The sequence below is a fragment of the Panthera leo genome, chromosome A1 (genome assembly GCF_018350215.1).
Source record: "Panthera leo isolate Ple1 chromosome A1, P.leo_Ple1_pat1.1, whole genome shotgun sequence".
NCBI lineage: Eukaryota > Metazoa > Chordata > Mammalia > Carnivora > Felidae > Panthera > Panthera leo.
This window is the reverse complement of record NC_056679.1, coordinates 109847344-109874380: the sequence shown is the minus strand read 5'-3', so window position 1 is coordinate 109874380 and position 27037 is coordinate 109847344. Positions and strand designations below refer to the sequence as shown.

The 27037-nt window shown below is 39.0% G+C and overlaps 1 protein-coding gene across 2 annotated transcripts; it reads left to right on the top strand.

Moving 5' to 3' along the window:
- ZCCHC10 (zinc finger CCHC-type containing 10) lies at positions 1 to 27037 on the top strand. Of its 2 annotated transcripts, none has more exons than XM_042935005.1 (4): positions 1 to 104; positions 19294 to 19458; positions 25903 to 25944; positions 26595 to 27037. In XM_042935005.1, the coding sequence occupies exons 1-4, from the start codon at positions 64 to 66 to the stop codon at positions 26860 to 26862; spliced, it is 516 nt and encodes a 171-aa protein (XP_042790939.1). In that variant the 5' UTR covers positions 1 to 63; the 3' UTR covers positions 26863 to 27037. The 2 variants fall into 2 exon arrangements, with proteins under 2 accessions (XP_042790939.1, XP_042790950.1); XM_042935016.1 differs by lacking the exon at positions 1 to 104 and adding an exon at positions 148 to 197.

Sequence of the window (27037 nt, the reverse complement as noted above, 5' to 3'; positions counted from 1 at the left end):
AAGGGCCCGCCCCTTCCGAGGAGCTTCCCAAAACCCAGCGCGGCAGTCCGCAGCCGCGCTAAGATGGCGACTCCCATGCATCGGCTCATAGCTCGGAGACAAGCGTAAGTGAGGGCCCGAGTAGGGCCGCGGGGCGGGCTGGGGGCGGGGAGAAACGCGTCAGCCGGTGAGTGAGCAGCGGCCGGGATGGCGGGCAGGTATCGGATCCTCAGTGTGGACAGGCGGAGGGTGGTCGTCTCTCTCACTTGTTGCTGCTCCGCGGGGGCTCGGCCCAGGCGATAAGTTGGGTGTCCACGGGCTAGTGATTGCGTGGAAGACGGCTGCGTAAGGTCCCCGGGGCGGGACCTAGGCTGCGAGGTGGGATAGGTGCTGTTCTGAAGAGAGCCTAGCGTTTGGTTTCCGCAGAGGGAATGCCCAGGAGTTGGGCACTAAGTGGTATGTGCCCCTTTGCCCACCCAGCCGCCCACCCCACGCGTGATCCGGGAAGCCTGAAGCCTTGATCCGACACCCTCCAGTCTCACCGACGTAAACCTTCAACTCCCTGTGAAGTCTCCAACCCAGCTGGCTTTTCCTGCCCTCTTCCTATCGCCTTCCCCAGGAACCCTGACTACAACGCCGATTTTTCTCCCCAAGTTATCTTCTCACTTTCTGCCATTCATTCTCTTCAGTAAATATTAATTTATTTTAATTAATATTTATTAAAATATTATGCCGCTCTCTGCCAGAATTTGGGTCTAAAGAAATGGAGGTGTTCAAGACCGGAAATACTGCTTTCAGGAAACTTATATTCCTTTGGTGAAAAGAGTGGAACAACTAAACATTTTAAGTAAATACAGTTGATGATAAGAGCTTTGAAGGCAATAAGAGGTGATGGAAAGAAAGGTCCAGTTTAGGTTGGTTGGACTGAAAAGGAATGCCTGCAGAGGTAGCATTTGAACTGAGATCAAAAGTGTGAGAAAAGAGGTGCTCATGGGGTGGCTCAGTCCTTTGAGCATCTTGACTCAAGATTTCAGCTCAGGTGGTGATCGAGGGTCAGGATTGAGCCCTCCTTGGGCTTCCCTCTAAAAGTGGAGCCTGCTTAAGATTCTCTCTCTCATCCCCTCCCTCTCTCTGTCTTAAAAAAAAAAAAAATTAGAAAAGAGCCAGTCATGAGAGGATTTGGGGAAAGACCATCCAGATAGTGACAATTGCTTTGAGACAGGAAAGAACTTTAATTTTTAAGAACTAAAAGCTGGCCACTGTGGCCATTGAGTGAGAGTCAGTGGCACAAGAGGTTTGCTGTGAACGCATAATGCAGGAATCATCCCAGACACCCCTCTCTGGTAAAGCCTTTTTTCTCTTCTACCAACATGTACACCTGAACTGCCATTTTTTCTTTCTCTTGGCATTTCATGTTGTTACCATTTCCAAGTCCATAATTTATCACTCATAGTTAGCTTGCATATTTATCTGTTTCTTTTTACACTTCTGTTTTTTATTATTTTTTGTTGTTCTTCATGAATTCCACCTGTCACACCTGAGGAAGAGTTCCTTGAGCTTAAGGGTAAACACCTAGGGAGTCAAGGTAGTATGCCTCCTGGAGGAGAAGGCTTTGAAGTCCAACAATTCTGAAGTCAAGAATAGAGTGACTATAACACTCAATAGGTATGCTAAATTATGTCTACTATCAAACTCACAGATTTGTTCTTTTGGGTGTTGGATTCACACTTGGATAGATCCACTCCGTTGGTCCCAAGATGGCTGCACTATCTAGGGTCCTTTATATCTGTCCAACTTCAAGTTGATGACATCTCATTGTCTAGATTGAATCATGTCTATGGGATTGCCATGCTCTGATTAGCAGATCTCATTCTTTTACCAGCACAATTGGATGGATCTTTATAAATCAATGATGAGCTAGATAGGTTAGGTAGTGAATGCTAGATTGGTAAAACCAACCAATATCGACTTATATGAAGTGAGACTTAATATCTAAAGAATATTGTCATTTCTTATTTAAGAAGTGTCAGAAAATTTAGTAAATGTTGTTTTTCTGTGGAACGCCTGTATTTGGTAAATGAGCTATACAGAAGTAAAAGACTTATCTTTAGGAGTTTCCAATCTTTTGGGGGAAGAAAATAAATGGTGTATGATAAAAAGCGGTCATGGTATAAAGACTAAGTCCTCAGGGAGTTGGAGAAGGAGACCTTTAGAAGTTAGGGAAGTCCAGTAGAGTTTAGGGAGTATTTGGGGGCAGAAAGCAGAAGAGGAACCATTATTTTTCATTTTATCTTCATCAAAAAGTTTTAATTTTGTTTATAAAGACCATATATTCCATAATAACAAATTTTAAAGTATTTTTAGTATTTAGTTAGGTGAAGTGAGAAAGTACTGTTGTCATTCTTTTTAAGAGTCTTTGAACTAATAGAGGAAAAATAATTCTTGTGGATGCTGAAGAGATGGTACTGGAATTCAGTGGAAAAGGTTAACAGAAAAAATGACCCCAGATAGTGCCCTGTTGATCCCAATTGAGAGGATATTAGTTGGACTAATAAAAAAAAAAAAAAAAAAAAAAAAAAAGCCTACCTTTGAACTTCCCATTCAGCAGAGTTAACTTTAAATCAATTGAAATGAAATTATTTTCACTTTGTAAATTGCAATTACATCTACTTATATGTAAGTAGATTTGTAGAATCTTGCACTATCTCAGATCATTTCTTCTGCTAAACCTTCCACTGAATTCCAGTACCATTTCTTCAGCATCTGTGAGAATTATGTAACTTTGGCTTGGGTAGGAAGGACATACCTCCTGAATCAACCTGTTACATTTTTCTATCTATCAAACAGTTTATGTTGAGCTGAAAGGAAAATAATATTGATGAAGCTAAACCCTGCTCCCTTCTAACTTTCTAGCTTTGGACCTAAACTGTGATTTTAGTCATGTAAAAACCCTAGATGTTATCCACTTGAATTGCTATCATGTCAAGCTTCCCTGTCTCGTACTTGTATTGATTTTCTGGACTTCAGTGTCAGACTTACTTTTACCCTTGTTAAATTTCATCTTGTTAAATTTCACATTGAGTTCTAGCCTATCAAGACCTTTTTAGATCTTGATTTGGTCATTCTTTGTATTATCTATCCCTCTTAGCTTTGTGTCAGCTATAGGTTTGATAAACATGCACATCTGTATTCTGTTCTCATCCAAGTCATTTATAAAATGTTGAACACATCAGGGGCACCTGGGTGGCTCAGTCAGCTAAGTGTCCGACTTCGACTCAGGTCATGATCTCACTGCTTGTGAGTTCCAGCCCTGCTGTCAGGCTCTGCTCTGACAGCTCAGAGCCTGGAGCCCGCTTCGGATTCTGTGTCTTCCTCTCTGCCCTTCCCCTGCTCGTGCTCGCTCTCTATCTCAAAAATAAATAAACAGTTAAAAAAAGTGTTTTTTTAATGTTGAGCAAATTCAAACTAAAGACCAAGCCCTCAGGCCATTGCTAGATACTCCTCTATACATGTACCGTTTTAAACAGTACTCTTTTGTCCATAATGCTCAACTGATCTGTTTCCTAGATGTCTTATTGAAATACATATACCCAGAAACCAATAAGAGTATTAGTCTGTAATGATTTGATACTTTGTGATCTGAGCTTCTCTTTTTGAATGGATTTGATAAATCCAGCCAGAATTTTGCCTGGAATAGATGTCAAGTTCACTGGCATAGTTTGTGGAATCTACCTTTCTCTCCACTTTGAAAGTCAAAACACCATTTGCCTACTCTCAGACTTTCAGCACCATTCATGTATGCCAGGGTTTCTCACATTACCAGTAGCAGTACAGTCATGTCACCTGGAAAATCTCTGGTATGTTGGGGAGCAGTCACTTGGGCCATGTGACTTAAACACATTCAGATGGATAGAAGGGCCCTGTTACCCACCCCTACTATCTTGGGATTCAGTTCTACTCTTTTCATTCTACATATAATTGTGTTTGAGTTAAGAATGAAGAAAAATAAAAATAATCCTTCTTGTTCTCTTAGCCTATAACATGACATTGGTGACCAATTTGCCTAGCACCCAAAATAATGAGTCTATCCCTTCTTTTGGTTTTGTGTGCTTTATTCCACACCCTCCACGGCCCCCCACCCACCCTCCCCCCCAGTTCTTTGTGCTTTAGATGTAACTGAAACACAAAACTATTTTGATGTTCTTGACATTTTTCACTACTCTCAGCTTTTTTCGGTAGGATATTTATTTATTTGTATTAGGTTTAGATATTTCTCTTAGGCCTTTAGCACTCTTAGGTACTCATTAGTTATATGTTACTTAGAAAAATATCTTGATTTTTTTTTTTATGATTTCACAAGCATTCCATGTTCATTGTAGGAAAGTTAGAGAATACAGATAAAGAAAAAATGTATTATAACCCTACCCCAAAGATAATAATTTTTACACTTTTTTTTTTTTAAGTTTATTTATTTATTTTGAGAGAGACAAAGATAGTGTGAGTCGGGGAGGGGCAGAGAGAGAATGCCAAGTGGGCTTCGGGCTACCAGCTGCAGGGCCAGACACAGGGCTCGAACTCACAAAACTGAAATCATTACCTGAGTGAAACCAAGAGTTGGATGCTTAACCGACTGAGCCACCCAAGCACCCCAACAATTTTTTACATTTTAATGTATAACCTTTTAGGTCATTTTTTAACATTATAAATGGCCTCGTAGTGTTCTTTATGGATAAACAATAACTTTTTGGCCATTTCCATTGCTGTTGGATAGTTAACTCTTTTTTTTTTCTTGAGAATATTTGACACACAATGTTACTTTAGTTTCATGGGTACAACATAGTGATTATAGTGATTCCACAAGTTTATACATTATGCTGTGCTCACCTCAAATGTAACTACCATCTGTCAAGTTTATCTTATAAACCATATTATACTTCCCATAATAAATATACAACTAAATTTTTGCATATATGTATCCATTATTCTGGATTAACTGGTAAGAACATTTTTTTAAGTGTATTTATTTATTTGGAGGGGGACCAGAGAGAGGAGAGAGAGAATCCCAAGCAGACTCTGTACTATCAGCACATGGGGCTCAGTCTCACAAATTGTGAGAATATGACCTGAACCAAAGTCAAGAGTTGGAATGCTAACCGCTGAGCCACCCAGGTGTCCCAGTATGGGTATTTTTTAAAAGTCAGGTTTACTCAAAACACATGAACATATGGGAAGGTGGGGGGAAGAGAAGAGAGGGAAACAAACCACAAGAGACTCCTAATGACAAGAGAACAAACTGAGGGTTGATGGAGGGGAGGTGGATGGGGGATGGGCTACATGAGTGATGGGTATTATGGGAGGTACTTGTGGTGAGCACTGGGTGTTGTATGTAAGTGGTGAGTCACTGAATTTTACTCCTGAAGCCAATATTGCATTGTATGTTAACCAGCTAAAATAAAATTAAAAGTCAGGTTTACTGAGGTTTAACTTACATTTAGTGAGGGGCACCTGGGTGGCTTATTTAGTCAAGAGTCTAGCTCTTGGTTTGGCTCAGGTTGTGATCTCATGGTTCATGGGATCAAGCCACACATTGGGCTCTGCGCTGACACTGTAAGGCCTGCTTGGGATTCTTTCTCCCTTTCTCTACCCCTACCCTGCTAGCATGTACACATTTCTCTCTCTCTTTCTCAAAATAAATAAAATTAAATTTAGTGAAATTCATCCTTTATATTTTTTTAAGATTATTTATTTTAGAGAGAGTGCATGAGCAGGAGGGAGGGTCCGAGGGAGAGAGAGGGGATCTTTAATTTTTTTTAAGTTTATTTATTTTGAGAGAGACACACACACACACAGAGTGAACAAGGGATGGGTATAGAGAGGGAGAGAGAGAGAGAAAATCCTAGTCAGGCTCTGCACTGTCAATGCAGAGCCCGACTCGGGGCCCAAACACACAAACTATGAGACCATGACCTGAGCCGAAATCGAGACTTGGACACTTATTAATCGACTGAGCCACCTAGGTGCCCCAAGAGAGAGAATCTTAATCTCCCACAACTGTGAGATCATGACCTGAGCCAAAAATTGAGTCGGACACTCAACCAACCAAGCTACCCAGATGCACCTAGATATTTTTATTTTTAAGTAATCAATACACCCATTGTAGGACTCAAACTTATAATTCTGAGATCAGGAGTCACATGCTCTACCAATTCAGCCAGCCAGGAGCCCCCAAAATTCATCCTTTTTAATGTACAGTTCTGTGAGTTCTGACAGATAACTATAGTTTTGGAAGCACCACCAAAATCAAGATATAGAAAAATTTCATCATGAAAAATTTCTTCATGACCCCTTGTAACTAAGCACTTATCAGCCTCTGGAAACCACTGATATCGCTGTAATTTTATCTTCTCCATAATGTTGTGTGCAAATAGAATCAGTCTGTAGCCTTTGAGTCCATCATCTTTCACTTGGTTAATTCCTTTGAGATCCACTAAAGTTCTTGCACATATTAATATTGCATTCTTTTTTTTTTTCTTTTTTATTTATTTTTGAAAGAGAGAGGGAGAAACAAGGGTAGGGGGAGAACAAGTGCATTAGGGGTGGGGGGGGTGCAGGGAGCGGTGGCAGGGACAGAGAACCCAAAGCGGGCTCTGTGCTGATAGCAGAGAGCCCAATGTGGGGTTCGAACCCACGAACCATGAGATCGGGACCTGAGCCAAAGTAATATGCTTAACCAACTGAGTCACCCAGGTGCCCCTCTTTTTTTAATTATTGCCAATATATCCCATTGTATGGATATACAAGTTTGTTTATCCATTTGCCAGTTTAAGGACATTTTGATTGTTTCCAGTTTGGTGTTCCTTTTGAATACAACTGCTATAAAGGTTCATGTAGTCTTTTCTGTAAACTTAAGTTTTCCTTTTTCTTTCATAAATAGCCTAAGAGTGGATTGCTTGACCATATAGTAACTAGTAATTTTACGGGAAATCTTATTAGAAATTGGCAAACTTTTCAAAAGTTCATATTTTTGCACATTGCATTCCAATTGTTCTGTACCAATTGTTGAAAAGACATTTTTCTCTACTTGATTTTTTTTTTTAAGTTTTTAAAATTTATTTATTTTGAGAGAGACAAAGACAGTGTGAGTGGGGGAGGGGCAGAAAAAGAGGGAGAGAGAGAACCCCAAACCGGCTCTACGCTGCCAATGCAGATCCCAGCATGGGGCTTAATTCTACAAAGCTGTGAGATCATGACCTGAGCCAAAACCAAGACTTGGACATTTCAACCAACTGAGCCACCCAGGTACCCCCTCCACTGAATTTCGTTTATACCTTTGTCAAAAAAACCGCTGCCCATGTATGTGTATGGATTATATTCTGTTTCATTGATGTATTTGATTTTGTAAACACCACCCTGTGGTGATAACTGTAGCTTTATAATAAGTCTTGAAATCAGGTAGTGTTAGTCCTCTAATTTTGTTCTTTTTCAGTCATTGCAACTATTGTAGATTCTTTGCATTTTTGTATGCATTTTAGGATCAGGTTATCAATTTACATAAAAGAAACTGCTGAGATTTCAGTTGGAATTGTACTGAATCTATAGATCAGCTTTTGAAGAATGGATACCTTAACTGTTTTGAGTTTTCTTATGCATTAATCTGTGTGTGTATGTGTGTGTATTCATCTTTTTTAGGCCTTTAACTTTGCTCACCGATGTTTTATAGTTCACTGTAGAGGTGTTGGACTTTTCATCAGATTTATCTCTATGTATTGTAATAATATTTTTTTTTAATTTCAATTTTCCAATTGTTTCTTGCTAGTATATAGAAATACAGTTGACTTTTAGGGGCACCTGGGTGGCTGAGTCAGTTAAGTGTCCGACACTTGGTTTCTGCTCGGGTCATGATCTCATGGTTTGTGGGTTTGGGCCCTCAGTTGGGCTCTGCACTGACAGTGTGGAGCCTGCTTGGGATTCTCTCTCTCTCCATTTCTCTCTGCCCCTCCTATACCCTCTCTAAAAATAAATAAATAAACAAAAAAAAAAAAAAAGAAAAGAAAGGAAATACAATTGACTTTTGTATATTGACCTTGTATCCTGTGACCTTGCTAAACCCATATATTCTTGTAGCTCTGTTTTAGATTCTTAGGGATTTTTTTAGGTAGATAATGACCATTTATACTATCTTTTTTGGGTTTTTTTGGTATGTACATTTTTAATATTTTCTTGTAGTTACCAAATGGCCCTTCAGAAAGTCTGTGCAACTTAGATTCTTACCAGCAGTTAAGAATGTATATCTTGGGGGTACCATGGTGGCTTAGTTGGTTAAGTGTCTGTTGATTTCAGCTCAGGTTATGATCTCACAGTTCTCTGAATTTGAGCCCTGCATTGGGCTCTACACTGACAGTGCAGAGCTTGTTTAGAATTCCCTCCTCCCTTTCTCTCTGCCATTCCCCTACTTGTACTCTCTCTGTCCTTCTCAAAATAAATAAATAAACTTTAAAAAATGAACGTATATCTTACCATATGTGGAGTGCCCATTCTCTACCTCTGCCAACAATAGGTCAATATAGCAGGCATGTCCTACTATTTTAGGTATCAAAGAAGGTCATTTCATATAAAAAAAAAAAAACAAAACCTGTATAATTAGAACACTTATTTGGGCTTTAGCTTAGGATATAGAAATGGAATATTTTTTGAATAGAGTATTCACATGGGTAGAAATAAATGCTAATGTCGTTTACTTTAAAATTAAAGGTCTGCCTCATTCAGCATTCTGTGGAGATCAGTATTTTTAGGGGTGGTTAATTAATGGTTAGAACATGTCAATCATAGATGGGCCTTAGATATTTGTGAATGTTCTATTTATAACAACAGAAAACTACACATTGCTGGTGGATAATATTTTTAATAGCTGAGATCTTAAGTTATAAGTTTATTAATTTGGGGAAAATAAACTCTGAGTTGGAGAATACTTTATTTTCTTGATTCTGAGAGGTTTCCTCACACTATCAATCATATTTTCATTGTTAGGAAATACTGTGAAAGGCTTTGAAATGGATTTCAAAAAAGGATTACTAGATGTCATGTCTAATCCACTCTTACTGGTTGTGTGACTCTGTGAGAGCCTATCCATCATTGTCTTTGAGCTATTTTATAACTTTGTAAGTTGTAGAAAACTGATAGGAAAGATTCTTACCCATACATATATGTTATGATTGATTCTTGCAATGTGACTGTTGACTAGTTTTTAACTGTCTGTAAATTCATTTCAGCATTCTTTTTTTTTTTTTTCTAATGTTTATTTATTTTTGAGAGAGGGCACATGCACTTGAGAGCTGGGGAGGGGCAGAGAGAGGGAGACAGGATCTGAAGCCAGGTTTTGTGCTGGCAGCAGAGGGCTCAATATGAAGCTCAAACCCACCAATGGTGAGATCTCAACCTGAGCCTAAGTCAGACTCTTCACCAGCTGAGCCACCTATGAACCCCCATTTCAGCATTCATGATCGAATTCTCTTTTGAACCAGTTACACCATCTTACTAGTTCCTTTATTTTTTTTAATATATGCATTTTTAATGTTTATTTTTGAGAGAGAGAGACGGAGACATTGCGAGCGGGGAAGGGGGAGAGAGGGAGACATAAAATCCCAAAGCAGGCTTCAGGATCCGAACGGTTAGCCCAGAGCCCAACGTGAGGCTCCAACCCACAAAGTGTGAGATGATGATGACCTGAACCGAAGTCAGATGCTCAACCAATTGAGCTGCCCAGGCATCCTGTTACTAGTTCCTTTATTTATCATTAAACCTTTGACGTGTGTTTGTTTTGTATGTATTTGTTTTTTTGCTTGTTTTCAAGAGTTTATTCACAGGCTGTTTGTATGTATTTGTAGGAGAGTCATGATTATACACTTAAAAAAAAATTTTTTTAATGTTTATTTTTGAGAGAGAGAGAGAGAGAGATAGAGTGTGAGTAGGGGAGGAGCAGAGCGAGAGGGAGACAGAATCTGAAGCAGGCTCCAGGCTCTGTCAGCACAGAGCCCGATGCAGGGCTCAAACTCACAAACCATGAGATCATGACCTGAGCCAAAGTTGGGCGTTTAACAGACTGAGCCACCCAGGCACCTGATACACTTTTGTTTTCTTAATGTTTATTTATGTTTGAGAAAGAGTGCATGAGAGCTGGGGAGGCGCAGAGAGGGGGGAGGACAGAGGATCTGAAGTGGTTTTTGTGCTGATAGCAGGGAGCCTGATATGGGGCTTGAACCCAAGAACCATAAGATCATGACCTGAGCCAAAGTCAGACACTCAACGTACTGATCTAGGTATGCCCACGATTTTACACTATTTACAAATTGTCTTTAATGTTTCTGAATATATTATTATTGGGGTGCACTTTACAATTATTTATGTTATGTGTTAAATGTGTTAATGGTTCTTTTTGCCTCAAAAGCTAATATTAAGTCCATAGAATGTTTTATGGTTGATGATTTTAAAAGTTTGCTATGACATTACATGTTCAGATAAAGTCTGAAATTATCATCATGGCTCTGGAGGTTGCTTGCTGAAACTTAAGAACTATTACTAATCAAAAAGCTGGGTCTTTTTTATTATCTTTTAATACTATATCTACTGAAATAGTCTTAGTTCTTTAATTGTAACATTAGTCTTCAGATTAGGATTAAATTTTGGACAGATGCTAAAACTAAATTATCGTCAAGATTACAGAACCTGGTCCACAATGCAGGAATTAACTAATGAAAAGCCCACTATAAGCAATATATGTCCTCTTAAACACTTAACTATTTCAGTAATCATTTTTAAAAACATGTACTGAGCACCAATTATGTGTTCTCCAGAGATAAAATAGGTGACTGCTCTAGGTCAAAATTAAGAACCCAGCATCTCATCATGCAACCATGTTATGAGAAAATTTAAAGTGCCATGTATCATTAATCCAGATACAATATATAGATTGGCAATAATAACTCCCAATTAATTGTGTGTTACTTTATACTAGATGCCTTACTGCTTGCTATGTATACATCCTAGTCTATAGAGTGGGGATAGTTCTTTCAAACTCACTGAGTTGTTATGGAGAATAGATGTGATTATTCATAACTGATACTTAGCTAAATTCCTGGCACATGATAAATATAAGCCCTGGTTATGGTGTCATCTAATTCTCACAATAACATAGTAAAAGTGGGTATTATTGCATTTTTTAGAAGAGGAATCTAAGATTCCAAAATCAGTTTGCTAAAGAGCATACAGCTATGTAGTGAAAGAGCCAAGATTAAAAAAAAATGTTTTAATGTTTATTTTTAAGAGAGAGACAGAGTGCAAGTGAGGGAGGGACAGAGGAGGGGGAGACACTGAATCCGAAACAGGCTCCAGGCTCTAAAGCTGTTAGCACAGAGCCTGACATGGAGCTCTAACCCACAAACCATGAGATCATGCCGTGAGCTGAAGTTGGACATTTAACTAACCAAGCCACCCAGGCACCCCAAAAGCCAAGATTTTCTAAAACCTTTGTTGTGAAATAAAGCACATGTACAAAAAAGTTCAAACGATATAACTATGCCACTTAATAAATTATTATAAAGGAACATTCTACTTGATTACCGATGTGGAAATGTTTGGGTTTGGAGTGAATGGTCAAGAAAGAATTCTTGAGGGGTGCCTGGGTGGCTCAGTTGGTTAAGCGTCTGAATTGGCTCAGGTCATGAGCTCATGGTTCATGAGTTCAAGCCCTGCTTAGGGCTCTGTACTGACAGCTCGGAGCCTGGAGCCTGCTTTGGATTCTGTCCTCCCCCACTCTCACTCTGTCTCTCTCAAAAATAAATAAAGATTTTAAAAATTCTTTTTTTTTAAATAAAAAAATAAAGTAAAATTAATTAAAATTAAATAAAAATTTTAAAAAAAGAATTCTTGAGACATCTTCACCGCAAAAAGGTGGTTTTATTAAAGAACCTGTGGCAGAAAGAGCTACACTGGGCTTGTGACAGGTGACTGCTTTTAAACTTTCAAGTTGCAAGAGTGTTAGGGACAGCATAAGTCTCCAAGGAATTTTGAAAACAAGGTTTCCAGGACCCTGAGGGTGCTAGCTGTTATTAGGAAGAGGTCATTTATTACTGTTTAGTAAACCCTCAGTCATGAGACCCTTCAGAAGATGTATATCAGTAGGCCGTATGCTTGAAGGGTAATTGCTGACATATATCTTGGGGAGTAGAGATAAAGGAATTTCCTAAGGAATTTCTTACATGTTTAAAGTAGAATCACAGGATCCTGAGGGATTGGAATAATGTTAAGCTAAGATTGCCTTTTGCCCTTAGTAAAGTGTCAACATCAAGGCAGCTGAGCTACCCCAGGAAGGTCACTGTTCCTGCTTGAAGGACTTGTCAATGGGTTGTAAGTAGTAAGGAAATTTAATTTTTTTCTTTTGCCTTCGTTTCCCATATCAGTTATCACCCAGATCAGGTAATAAAATTGCCAGTCTCCCAAAAGCCATTAAGGCCTTCCCACTCATGACCTTCTTCCTCCTTCCCAAACGTAATCTGTCACCTAACATTTATGGTAATATTTTCCTTGCTTCTCCTTGTGCTTTTACCATCTAACTATGCACTGGAGTTTAATTTTGCCTGTGTCTGAATTTTGTACAGAATCAGACAATTTGGATTCTTTTGAATAATCTGGCTTCTTAAATCTGTGAAGTTTGTTCATTTTTTTGTTCTTATTTTTTTATGTTTTTATTTTATTTTCGACAGAGAAACACAGTGAGAGCGTGGGAGGGGCAGAGAGAGACAGAGACAGAATCTGAAGCAGGCTCCAGGCTCTGAGCCATCATCGCAGAGCCTGACACAGGGCCTGAACTCACCACGAAACCATGACCTGAGCTGAAATCGGATGCCCAACCGACTGAGCCACCCAGTTGCCCCTGTTCATTTTTAATATTATGAAGTATTTCACTGTATTCTGTACCATAAATTATCCATTCTACTTGGATGTTATCTCCAGGGTTTTATTTTTTTTTTTTTTTTTTTACATTTATTCATTTTTGAGAGACAGAGAGAGACAGAGCACAAGCAGGGGAGAGGCAGAGAGAGAGGGAGACACAGATTCTGAAGCAGGCTTCAGGCTCCCAGCTATCAGCACAGAGCCCTACATGGGGCTTGAACTCACAAACCGGGAGATCATGACCTGAGCCAAAGTCGGATGCACAACCGACTGAGCCACCCAGGCACCCCTCCAGTTTTGAGGAAATTACAAATCATGCTGTTATGAATATTCTTTAGTTCTTCCTCTTCCCTTCTTGAACAAGTCACCCCTAAAGCCATTAAGTAGTGTAGAGCAAGATAGGCCTCCATGCACAGGGTTGACTTGGCATTGGAGTATTGGAGCTGAAGTGGGTAAGGAGGGCATCTACATAGATGTGTGAAGTGATCTGCAGCATCAGCAGGGTGCAGAGGGCATCCAGTGGGGGGAAGGGCCACTGCAGGGTGTCAGATCCCTAAAGTGGGGGGAAGGTCCAGTGTAGGGTATCAGATCCCAAGCAAGGTGAGGAAGGTGTCCACACAGAGGAGCAATTTAGCATAAGTTATCACCCTCATGGAGAAAATATCTACACAGGGAAGGGGAAGTGTAATTTGATATGAGGTGTCAGAGCCTAAGTGGAAAGAGAAATGTGACTCTAAATATCATCATGGCTCCATCAGTCTGATTGCAGGCCGGGACAAGGAAAGTAGATGAGCCTAAAATTTTTTGTTGTACCAGAGAGCAAGGAAGTATCCCCAAAATGAAGAAGTCATGTCAAAAGGACACAGAACCCAGCTTGAAAGGATTCCTTTCCACTGACCACATCTAGGACAATCTGAGTATCAACATAAATCATGTAACAAATTATACCTTATTGAATAAGAAAGAAAAATATGAGTTCATACTGATAGATGAATAAATGAACTAAAAACTTAGTGGGCAAGATATTTATGTACTTTGAAATACCAACCCACAAAATACTTATTGTTATATCAGTTTTCACTTACAGTTGTGTGACAAATCATCCCAGAAATTAGTGGCTTCTATTTATTTATTTATTTATTTATTTATTTATTTATTTATTTCAATGTTTGTTTATTTTTGAGAGAGACAGAGTGCGAGCTGGGGAGAGGCAGAGAGAGAGAGGGAGACACAGAATCTGAAGCAGGCTCCAGGCTCTGAGCTATCAGCACAGACCCTGGTGTGGGACTCAAACTCACGAACTGTGAAATCATGACCTGAGCCAAAGTTGGATTCCTACCCAACTGAGCCACCCAGGCGCCCCCTAATTTTTATTTATTCATTTTGAGAGAGAGTGAGAGAGTGCACATGCATGAGCAGAGGAGGGGCAGAGAGGCGGGGGGGGAGAGAGAGAGAATTCTAAGCAGGCTGTGCACCATCATCACAGAGCCCACCATGGGGCTCGATCCCACAAACAGTAAAATCATGACCTGAGCCAAAATCAAGAGTTAGACGCTTAGCCAACTGAGCCACCCAGGAGCCCCAGAACTTAGTGGCTGCAGTTATCTGAAGGCTTGATCAGGACTGGCAGATCTGTCTCCCAAGATGGCTCATTCACAGGGCTATTGGCAGGAAGCCTCAGTTCTTCACCACAAAGGCCTCCCTAGAGGCTGCTTCAGTGTCTGCATGACATGTCAGCTAAGTGACTTAATCTTCAAAGTCACACCATCCTGATTTATTCTGTTAGAAGCAAGATGCTAAATCTAAGATTGCTAAATCTAAGCCACCCTCAAAGGTGGGGAATTAGGGCTTTTTTTTCTGAAGTGAAGAGTATGAAAGAATTTGTGGACATCATTTACAACCACCACAGTTACAAAAGTACAAAAAGTAACTTTAGAATGTAAACTCTGGTCAACCCTCCTTAATCAAGGAATCAGAGTGCATATCATCAGTAATAAGACAAATTGCCATCTTGTGTCACCTGGTAGGAATATGGTGAGAACGACACAGCCCATTTCTGTTACATTCCTGCCAAGAGGCATGGCTTGAATCTAATTATGTAGAGATCTCAGATGTGGTAGTTGACCTCCAAGATAACCCCCAATGATCCCTGCCTTCTGGCATTCACACTCTTGTGCAGTCTCCTTTCAAGTTATTCTAGGATTGGTCTGTGTGACCAACAGAGTACAGCAAAGGTGATGGTATGTCATTTTCAAGATTAGGTTATAAAAAATTATGACTTCTTTCTTAAGTTGCCTTGGTCACTCCCTCTGGGGAAAATCGTGTTGTAGGCAGCCCTATCTGTGGAGAGGTCAACAGGCAGGGAACTGAAGCTTCCTACTGATAGTCGCATGAGTGAGCTTGAAAGCAACTCAAATTGGAGCACATTCTACAAAATAACTGGCCTGTAATCTTCAAAATTGTTAAGGTCATAATAAGCAAGATACGACTAAGGAACTCATTAGACAGAAGGAAATCAAATAGACTTTACAAAGGCAACGTAGATGCTGAATTGGATTTTGCTATATGGAACATTATTGGGACGTTTGATGTCCCTTAAATGTAAGGGTCTGAAGATTAAATGGTAGGAATGTATCTATTTTAATTTCTTGAGTTTGATGGTTACTTTGTTACCTAGAAAAATATCCTAGTTTATAGAAAAATGCAATGAAATATTCTGAGTTGATGAGTCATCAGTTTGGCAGTTTACAAATGATACAGGAAAAATAGTGCTTTGAACTGTACTTAGAAGTTTTCTATAAGGGTATGATTGTTTCAAAAGTTTTAAGAGCTACATAAAGGAAAGCAATATTTTTATACATGTTATCTGGTATAGCTGTACATTGAATTCTGTTGTATAAATACTTATGAGTGGAACTACTGGATCATAGAGTGTACATCTCTTTAACTATAGTATATTTTTTTTCAAAATGGTTGTACCGGTTTGCATTCATACACACAATGGATATGTGTTCCTCTTGCTATGTATCTTTGCTAACATTTGTTATTCTCAGTTTTTAATTTTATTCTTTCTGGTACGTACGTATGCCTTGGTATCTTTGAGCATTTAATATGCTTTTCTTTGATTAGTAAAGAGCAACTTTTTTAAAGTTTATTTTAATTAATTTTGAGAAAGAGCAAGCGGGGGAGGGGCAGAGAGGGAGAAGGAGAGGGAGACAGAATCCTAAGCAGGTTCCATGCTGTCGGTGCATAGCCTGATGCAGGGCTTGAACTAACAAACGGTGAGATCATGACCTGAGCCAAAATGAAGAATCAGACACTTAACCGACTGAGCCACCCAGGAACCCCTAAAGAGCAACTTTTTATATGTTTATTATTGATTTATGTTTCCCAGGCCCATTTTTGTGCAGTCTTCCCATTTTCCACTTCATCTTATTTTTCTATGATGTGTCATTTTCTTGGTGATTTGTAACATCTTCTCCAACTTCTTGGCTTCCCTTTTTTTATTATTTATTATTTTTTAAATTTTTATTTATTTTAAAGGTTTTTTAAGTTTATTTATTTATCTTGAGAGAGACAGGGACAGCACAAGTTGGGGAGGGGCAGAGAGAAGGAGAAAGAGAATCCCAAGCAGGCTTCGCACTGCCAGTGCCGAGCCCGATGCGGGACTCAGTCCCTTGAACGGTGAGATGATGACCTGAGCCGAAACTAAGATTTAGATGCTTAACCTCCCGAGCCACCCAGACGGCCCTTCCCCTTTTTTTTCTCTCTAAATTGTTTTTTAAGTTTATTTATTTATTTTGAAAGAGAGAGTGCACGTGCATGAGAGAGTGGGGGAGGGGCAGAGAGAGAGGGAGAAAGAATCCCAAGTAGTCTCTGCACTGTTAGTGCTTGGCTTCCCTTTTTACTCTCTTTATATTATATTATATGTATACATACATATGTGTGTGTGTGTGTGTGTGTGTATAATTTATTTATTTTTATATAGAGAGACAACCAGCAGGGAAGGGGCAGAGAGGAGGAGAGACAAAGGATCAGATGCAAGCTCCTTACTGACAGCAGAGAGCCCGACTTGCGGCTCGAATTCATGAACCATGAGGGCTCGAAGTCACAGACCACGAGACCGTGACCTGAGCCAAAGTGCGACACTTAACCGACTGAGCCAGCCAGACACCCTTTTCACTTTTTGTTCATTTGTTTGTTTATTTTTAATCTCCTCACCCAACGTGCAGTTCGGTTCAAACTCACGACCTCAAGATGATGCTCTTCCAAATGAGTCAGCCAGGTGCCCCTCCAAGTCACCTTTTTTATACCATCTTGTAAAACATGTATTCTTTGACCAGTCTGTAATCAATGTTTGTATATGGTAGAGAGTAAAGTCTCATTTTTTCCATATGTATAACCAGTTGTCCCTGTACACTTAATAACTTATCTTTTCTCCCACTGCTGTCTAGTGCCATGGTTGTCATAAAATAAGTATTCTTACATACATTAGTCTATTTTTGGGCACTCTGTTTTGTTCCATGGGCTTGTGTATCTTTGCTCCAATTTCATATTTTTAATTGGTATAGCTGTATCATTAAGTCAATGACTTTTAATCTAAGTCTTCTCCCACTTATTCCTTTGCAAGAGCATTTTGGCTATTCTTGGCCTTTTGAATTTCCATATACATTTTAGAATAAGTTGGTTAACAAAACAAACAACCTGTTTTGATTTTCATTGGCATTGCTTTGAATCTATTGATCAGTTTGTGGAGAATGGACATTTTGAAATTACCAAGTTTTCTTGTGAACATGGTATATTTTTCCATATAGCCACTTACTTAGATGTTTAATTTCTCTCATAATGTTTATATTGTGCAAAGAACTCTTGTACATATTTTCTTTGTATCTCTATGTATTTGATATTTTTCAGGAAATTATAAATATCACCTTTTAAAATGTCATCCTAACTGTTTTTGTTATAGAAATTCTATTGACTTTTATGTGTTTACCTTGTATCTAATACAGAGTTCAGCAAACAGTCATCTGCTGAATCCTACTTGCTGCTTGTTTTGGTGGGCTCTCAAGAATGTTAATTACAGGGCACCAGGGTGGCTCAGTCAGTTAAACATCTGACTTTGGCTCAGGTCATGAGCCAAAGGTTCATGAGTTTGAGTCCGGCATCTGGGGAGCTTGTGCCCACTTTGGGTGAGCAGGAGCCCCGCTTCAGATCAATACAACCCTGCTTCAGATGAACATGAGCCGCACTCCTCTCTTTCTTTCTCTCTCTGCCCCTCACTCACTTGCACCCTCTTTCAATTAAAAAAAAAAAAAAAAAATGTTAATTACATGTATATATGTATGGTCAGTTGGATAGTAGGAAACACTAACTTTCAACCTCAAATGAGTGAAATGTTATCTTCTAGAAAAGAATTCCATTCTTCTCCCTAGTAAACCTCCTTTATGTGGAATAATTTTATTAATAACATATTTGTGGAATTGGGTTTTCTCTCATGTTAGATAAGTACCTACATAATACCCTCAATTTTACCTCCTGATTGGCAAAGCCTAAAATTTTTGCTATCTGACTCTTTACAAAGTTTGCTGACCACAATCTGAAATCTTGCTGATCTTGTGAATTCTAATTATTTCAAAATACTTTATCTCTAGATTCTTTGGATTTGCCATGTACATAATATGTCATCAGTGAGGAATGAACATTTTATTTTTTCCTTTCCAATTCTTTTCATCTATTTGACTTTACTTGCTGCATCTTAATCCAATTTCAGGGATTATAGGTTTGGGATTTTTCTTTTCCTCCTAGATGAGTAGAAGCAGAGCTGTATTCCATATACAGTTGGTTTATTCTCAGAGTATAAATCTTCAGAGACCTAACCCTGGATACATAGTTTATTTCCGTGGCTTGTTATAATGAGGTTTACCCCGCTGGGCAAACACTTCCAGCTCAAGTTGACTTAAATACAGAGCTGACTGCTGTGGATTTCCATTTTCTTCCATATTTTGGCTTGGTTAGATTCTTCACCCCGTCGTTAGTTCTCTGATGCCTCAAGCAGATTGTTAAAAATGTTTTGACTGTCTTTTCTATTTCTGAGCTGAGGAGTTGGTCTGAGTTACCTAGTCTGCCATTACTGGAATGGAATTGAGGAATGAAGATTTGAACGGAGTTCTAACTCCCAAGGTCCATGTTCTTGACTACTTAGTATCCTGCCTTCTAATTAAATCTGACATAATAAACAAAGTATAAAATTATGTTTATATTTGACCTTAAAAATATTTATATTATGTGTACTTTTCAGGATAGAAAATGTCAAGTCAAAATCTTAAGTCCTGTATTCTATTTTCTTTCTGTTCTTTTGCTCTGCAGTGAAGCAAATAAGCAACATGTAAGATGTCAGAAATGCTTAGAATTTGGACATTGGACTTATGAATGCACAGGAAAAAGAAAATACCTACATAGGCCTTCAAGAACAGCAGAACTAAAGAAAGCTTTAAAAGAAAAAGAAAACAGATTATTATTATTACAACAAAGGTAAGTGTACATGTGGGAGTTTTTTTCTTTTTTCTTTCTTTCTTTTTTTTTTTTTTAAGTAGGCTTCAGACCCAATGCAGAGCCCAGTGCAGGATCTGAACCCACAACCACAAGACCTGAGCTGAGATTAAGAGGCACACACACAACCAACTGAGCTACCCAGGCACTCTCCAAAGGAGTATTTTTATTTATAGAATTTATTAAACAACTAAATGTCTCATGGTGGTTATCCAGATTTAGATTATAGTATAGGCTAACATTTAATGAGTGCTTACTATGTCCTAGGTGCTATATAAGCTCTTGACACCTATTAGCTTATTCGAGCATCACATCTGTACAATTAATGTACGTACTATTATCCCCATTTTACATGTGAAGAAACTGGAGCCTGGAAAAGTTCAGTTACTTGTCAGTGTCACACAGTCAGTAAGTGGAAAGATTAAATGTTAAACCAGCCAGGCCTTGTTCTTAATCATTGTACTTTATTGACTTAACTGCCAGTGAAATGACAGCAGACTATGAGGTAGGTTATATGAGCCATCAACCTGAAAGATAAAATGGCCAGTTGTTATTTTACCAGCAAAATGAGTTTATTCGGGAATAGTAAAGGCATTGCAATCCGGGACAAACAAACCATGGCAAACCATAGGCAGGTCCAGGGAACAAAGGAGAAGGGCTTGCTTTTATTGGGGAAAAGAGGAAATTGGGAAGGGCTGTTTTTGTTTTAAGTTTATTTATTTATTTTGAGAGAGACAGAAACAGTGCAAGTGGAAGAGGGGCAGAGAGAGTGGGAGAGAGAATCCCAAACAGGCTCCTCACTGCCAGCCCAGAGCCCGAAGTTGGGCTTGAACTCACGAAACAGTGAGATCATAACCTGAGTCAAAAGCAAGAGGCAGATGCTTAACCAACTGAGCCACCCAGGTGCACCAAGAAGGGCTGTTTTAAACAAAAGTCCATTGGAAGAGAATAAGAGATCAAGATTCTCATTGGACGACTGTGGCAGTTTCTCCTGGCTGTTGCTATTGCTAGACAAGAAGAAAACTGTCCTTCCTCCTGCTGGAATGGTAAAAGTAAGCTACTTCCTACTCAAGAATGCAAGGTACTATTCTTCATGTTGGGGTCTGCTGTTAATGATGAGTGGTAGTGTGTGAGAACCCCCCTTTAGAGCTTCCCAACTCCATTTTTTATCCAGTTCCCTTTATTGTTATAGAGTCGATATGGAAAGACATCCAAGATACTTAAACTAAGTATATAAATAGGGTAGAAAACAGTATATATAATATGCTATCATTTATGTTAAAAAAGAAGAGAAGGAATAATGAAATTTTTTTGGAAATATAAAAGAGTCATAATAGTGGCTCCATTCTAAAAAAAAAAATTTTTACGTTTGTTTATTTTTGAGAGATAGATAGAGACATCACAAGCAGGGGAGAGGCAGAGAGAGAGGGAGACACAGAATCCAAAGCAGGCTCCAGGCTCTGGGCTGTCAACACAGAGCCCGACACAGGGCCCGAACCCACGGACCAGGAGATCATGACCTGAGCTGAAGTTGGACACTCAACCAACTGAGCCACCCATGCGCCCCATCGTGGCTCCATTATAGAAGGAGAACTGGGTAGGAGGGACCTGGAAATGTGTTACTTACCCTTTTGTGTCCTTTGAATAAAGATTTTAAAATTGCTTTGAATTAAGTAAGTAAACATGTTTTAGAAACTGAAATGGGAAGGTGTCAGGTGTACTCAGTGCTACAGATGAGAAGCAGCATCTTCATAAGGACTGTTAGCTATATAATAGTGTCTTAAACACAGGGACTTTCAAGGTAGCAGTCTCCCAATTTGTGGAAATGAATGCTCCTCAAGGGTTATGCAGGAATAGATAGGTAATCAATTTCTAGGTCATCAACATTCATACATACTTTTTCAAAACTAAATTTGTATGAGAACTTGCCTGCCAGTTCTCCTTTTCCATTCTCTTTCTTCATGTGTGAAAACATTTTTCAAAATAGTGGTATATGTACAAAGAAAGTGAATAGCTCTAATTATTAGGAGCAAACTCTTTTGTAATTTTTTTTTTCCCCAGGAAACCTGAAGGAAGACCTAATTGAGCTCCCAATTTAAAAGTATTTTTTTAATTTATTATTTTTTAAAATGTTTATTTATTTATTTTGAGAGAGAGCACAGCAAGCACAAGCAGGGGAGGAGCAGAGAGAGAGAGAGAGAGAATCCCAAACAGGCTCCGTGCTGCCAGCACAGAGCCTAACACAGAGCTCAAACTCACAAAACATGACGTCATGACCCGAGCTGAAATCAGGAGTCAGCCACCTAACCAACTGAGCCACCCAGGTGCCCATAAAAGTATCTTTTAATGATACATTTTTGTGACTCATGGAATACAACATTGAAGGAATTCAAACAGTAACATTGCTACAACAAAACTCTATTCCCAACTGTTGAGGTTAACAAGGTTTCTTAGGGTCAAATCTATACAAATTAAATATAGGAATTGAATTAATGCTGAACCTTGTTGGAATTTAGCAATAAGATCCATGGATACATTAAGTGGAAAAACACTCGATGTCATTAAGAGATGCATTTCCAATAAATTTACTTTGATGTGTAATAATTATTAAAATTTGTAATGTATTGGGGCACCTGGGTGATTCAGTCAGTTAAATGTCCAACTTTTGATCCTGGCTCAGGTCATGATCTTATGATTTCATGGGTTCAAGCCCCGTGTCAGGTTCTGCACTGGTGGCCTGGAGCCTGCTTGGTATTCTTTCTCTTCCTTTCTCCTTCTCTCTCTCTCAAAATAAATAAACTTTAAAATTTATAATGTATTTCTACATTGTTTTAATCAATTGTATTATCAGTAATGGTTGCTCAATTCAGAATTTTTAAACACTTTTAAAGTCTTAGGATCATATGTAATTAAAAAATACAATTTTAAGTTATGTCTCTGTTTTTATTGCCGAGAAATACTGTAAGTGATCACTAAAAATCTTTGCCATAAAAATATATTAGGATACTTTCTATAGGGAAACGAGAATAAAAGTGCAAGTTCAGGGGTACCTGGCTGGCTCAGTCAGTGGAGCATATGACTCCTGATCTCAGAGTTGTGGGTTTGAACCTCATGTTGAGTATGGAGCCTACTTTAAGAAAAAGAAAACAAAAAGAAAAAAAAGTCGAAGTTCAGTGAGGAAAAAAGACAGTGTAAAAGTACTAACTGTTAAAGATAAGCTTGTTCATAATTTTTGAGTGAATTACAGGAGGTATCAAATTATTGTGGCATTTACTTTCCATTGGATACAATTACCAAATGATATAATAATTTTCTTTTAAAATTATATATATGAGATGAGTCATTACACTTTTCGTTAATATTAAAACTTGGATTTAAAAAAGGAAGAGGCAAAAAAAGTTTTTCAAATTCTTTATTAAGAATGTAAGAGGGCTGCGCCTGGTGGCTCAGTTGGTTAAGTGTCCAACTCTTGATTTTGGCTCAGGGCATGATCTCAGTTCATGCGATTAAGCCCTGTGTCTTTCAGCTCGGAGCCTGCTTGGGATTTTCTCTGTCCCTCTCTCTCTCTCTTCCTCTCCCCTGCTGGCATATGTGCTGTCTTTCACACACACAAAATAAACATTTTTTAAGAAAAGAATGTAAGCAAAAGGGAGGCACCTGGGTAGCTCATCAGTTGAACATCTGGCTCTTGTTTTCAGCTCAGGTCATGATCCCAGGGTCATGGGATTGAGTCCTGCGTCAGGCTCTGCACTGAATATGGAGCCTGCTTGGGATTCTTTCTCTCCCTTTCTCTCTGCCCCTCTCCCCTGCTTGTGCTCTGTCATTCTCTCTCTTAAAAAAAAAAAAAAAAAAAAAAAAAAGAATGTAAGCAAAAAATGTTTGAAGAGCCCTGTCCTAAAAAAATATAGGGGTGCCTGGGTGACTCAGTCAGTTGAGCCTCCGACTTCAGCTCAGGTCATAATCTCATGGTTTGTGGGTTCAAGCCCTGCATCAGGCACACTGCTATCAATGCAGAGTCCACTTCTGATCCTCTATCCCCTTCTCTCTCTGCCTTTCCCCTGCTTGTGCTCTCTCTCTTCAAAACAAACATTAAAAAAATTTTTAATAAAATAAAGTATAATAGTTATGAATAATTTCAACATTTACTTCTGTTTTTCTAGTTGTATGGTATGAATATCTTGTTCTTAAAAATACATAAAATTAGGGGCACCTGGATGGCTCAACCAGTTAAGTGTCTGACTCTCGATTTCGGCTCAGGTTATGATCTCATGGTTGGTAAGAGCCAGCCCTGCATCGGGCTCTGTGCTGACAGTGTGGAGTCTGCTTGGGATTCTCCCTCTCTCCCTCTGTCTGCCCCTCTGCCCCTCTCAAAATAAATAAATGTTTAAAAAAAAATACACAAAACTACATGAATTTTAGATATGGCTCTATTAGATAAAAACTGCTGATTTTTGGTTCACTGATAAAATGATGAAAGTGTATGAATCTCAGTGATCATGAATTTTTCTCGTGTGATTGATAAATGTACTCCTACCACTTATTTTACCATGAAAATAACAATTGTAGTAATTCCATTATGTGAGACAACTTTACATAAATGTATATTTATATTCAAAGACTCAGAAAATAAGGATACCAACATTATCTAGGAAATACAGAGAAGTCAAGAATATAAAAATGTTAAATTTACAGGACAGTGCTATAGTAATAGAAGTAATTATGTAATTTGAAAACCCGATGTAGCATGTATATTTGGCAGAAATATAGCAGCAAACCATTTGTATATTTCATTCAAAAATCATCAGACTTTGTTCTTTTTAAATAATGTGAGTAGGGGCGCCTCTGTGGCTCAGTTGGTTAAGTGTCTGACTTCAGCTCAGATCATGGTCTCACAGCTCGTGAGTTTGAGCCCTGCATCAGGCTCTGTGCTTACAGTTCGAAGCCTGGAGCCTGTTTCAGATTCTCTCTCTCTCTCTCTCTCTCTCTCTCTCTCTCTCTGCCCCTCCCCCTCTAGCGTTCTGTCTCTTTCAAAAATAAACGTTAAAAAAAAAATGTGAGGGAACACAGTCTTGAAGTATTAAGTGTCTGGTTTTAATAATAGTAAATAACAATAACTGGAGGTGCCTGGGTGACTCAGTTGGTTAAGTGTCAGAGTCTTGATCTCAGCTCAGGTCTTGATCTCGGGGTCATTAGTTCAAGTCCTACATTGGGCTCCACGCTGGTTGTGGAGTGTACTTAAAAAAAAAAAAAAAAAAAACTAACTAAATAAATCAAATAGTAAATAACTGAACATTTAGGGGACATGCAGAAAAAGAAATGGCTATTTTATTTCATTTTATTTTTTTTATTTTTTTATTAGAGAGAGAGTGAGTAGAGCAGGCTCTATGCCTAGTGCAGAGTCCAACACAGCGCTTCATCCCATGACCCTTGGATCATGGCCGAAATCAAGAGTCACACGCTCAACTGACTAAGCCACCCAGATGCCCTAGAAATGGTTATTTTGTTTTATTTTTAATTTTTTTTAATGTTTATTTATTTTTAAGAGAGACAGAGACAGAGACAGAGCATGAGGAGGGGAGGGGCAGAGAGAGAGGGAGAGAGAGAATCCGAAGCAGGCTCCAGGCTCTAAAGTGTCAGCACAGAGCCCCATGTAGGACTTGAACCTGTGAACCATGAGATCATGTCCTGAGCTGAAGTTGGAGGCTCAACAGACTGAGCTACCCAGGTGCCCCCAGGAATGGTTATTTTATAGACATGTTTTTATTACTTATTTTTGAGAGAGAGTGAGAGACAGTGTGAGCAGGGAAGGGGCAGAGACAGAGGGAGACACAGAATCCGAAGGAGGCTCCAGGCTCTGAGCTGTCAGCACAGAACCCAAGGCCGGGCTAAGCTCATGAACCATGAGATCATGGCCTGAGCTGAAGTCGGAGGCTCAACCGACAGAGCCACCCAGGCGCCCCCAGAAATGGTTATTTTAAATTAAAGGTTGCTTTCCTTTTTTTTTTTTTTAATGAAATAGTCATTTATAAGATAATTCTGAAAACTCAAATTATAGTTGGTGTTTTACTGTTGTTTTGTTATTCCATAAGTAGTTGGTTTAGCCATGTCAACCTTAGCTCAAAACTAAAAAGAATCAAATTGGTGCACTCAGTCCTCTTAACCACCAACTTACCTGGCTTCTAAGATACAGTTGATAATATCTGTCTTACCTTTTAAGTACTGATTAAGTTGACTGCATATATCATATGCAGCCTATAGTAGGAAACTAACTTATTGCTTATAACAAGAAAATACTGGAGTCAGTACTTGTCATGAAAGACAAAGTGTTTCTCCAATGTAAAACAGTTTTGGGGATAGCTGAAGGGTTTGCCTGAGCTGTGTATAATCACTATTAACAGGAGCTTTTCCCCCCCTCATGTTTATCAGCATCGGAGAAACTAATGTAGAAAGAAAGACGAAGAAAAAAAGGTAAGTGTGGCTTTAGGAATATTATGTAGATAATAAAGAATACTCATTGGAGGGATGAAAAGAGTGATTTTAAAACACTTGTGATAAAATTTGGATCTGAAATCTCTTGTCTGTAATTCGTGATTAAGTATCATCCCTTTTTCCTCTCTTTACCTGACTGGAATTTATTGGCTTCATTTTTCCTTTTTCTCCAACTTTCCAGAGTATACCTGGAAGTAGTAAATAATTTCTCTTAGAAATCTCTCTTATTCTATTAGAATAGGAAATATTATTAGACTGGTAAAAAAAAAAATTGTTGACCAGCTATATATCTGGTGAGAGTAAAGATTATGAAACATTTACCATGCTCTCCAAGGCTTAAATAAACCCAACAACTACACTGCAACTTTATTCTAACATGATTCATTCTGGAGTATATTAAGAGTAGGAACACTGCTCTTGAACTCCATCCAGGAGAGTTACATTATTAAAGTAAAACCTGCGGTTGCTGCGGGATTACTAGTCACACAGTCCCCAGCGCATCACATCTAGGGATCCCGTGGTAGCCAGGCTTCAGTGTATGCATATACCTCGTTCGCCCATGAAATTGCTTTTTAAACATTCTGTGAAGGGTCAGCTTCCCCTGCATGTAACTGTTCACTGTCTAACAGGTCTAAGAGTGTCACTAGTTCCAGTAGCAATAGCAGTGACAGTTCAGCCAGCGATTCTTCATCTGAGAGTGAAGAAACATCTACCTCATCCTCCTCAGAGGACAGTGACACCGATGAAAGTTCCTCCAGTTCATCGTCTTCATCCTCCTCCACGAGCTCTTCCTCGTCCTCTGATTCAGACTCAGATTCTAGCTCTTCCAGTAGCAGCAGCACCAGCACAGAGAGCAGCTCCGAGGATGAACCACCAAAGAAGAAGAAAAAGAAATAGAATCGCTCCATCCCTATTGGACTGCCGGACTGAACACATCAGTGTCATTCTCGAAAGGGAATTTAGATTGTGTTAAGGCCAGACAGGTTAACCAGTCAACATTTCTAGAGTTTGGAAGTTTCTAAATGTTTTACACATCATAAGAGCATAAAGAGTATTAATAATGGATTATATA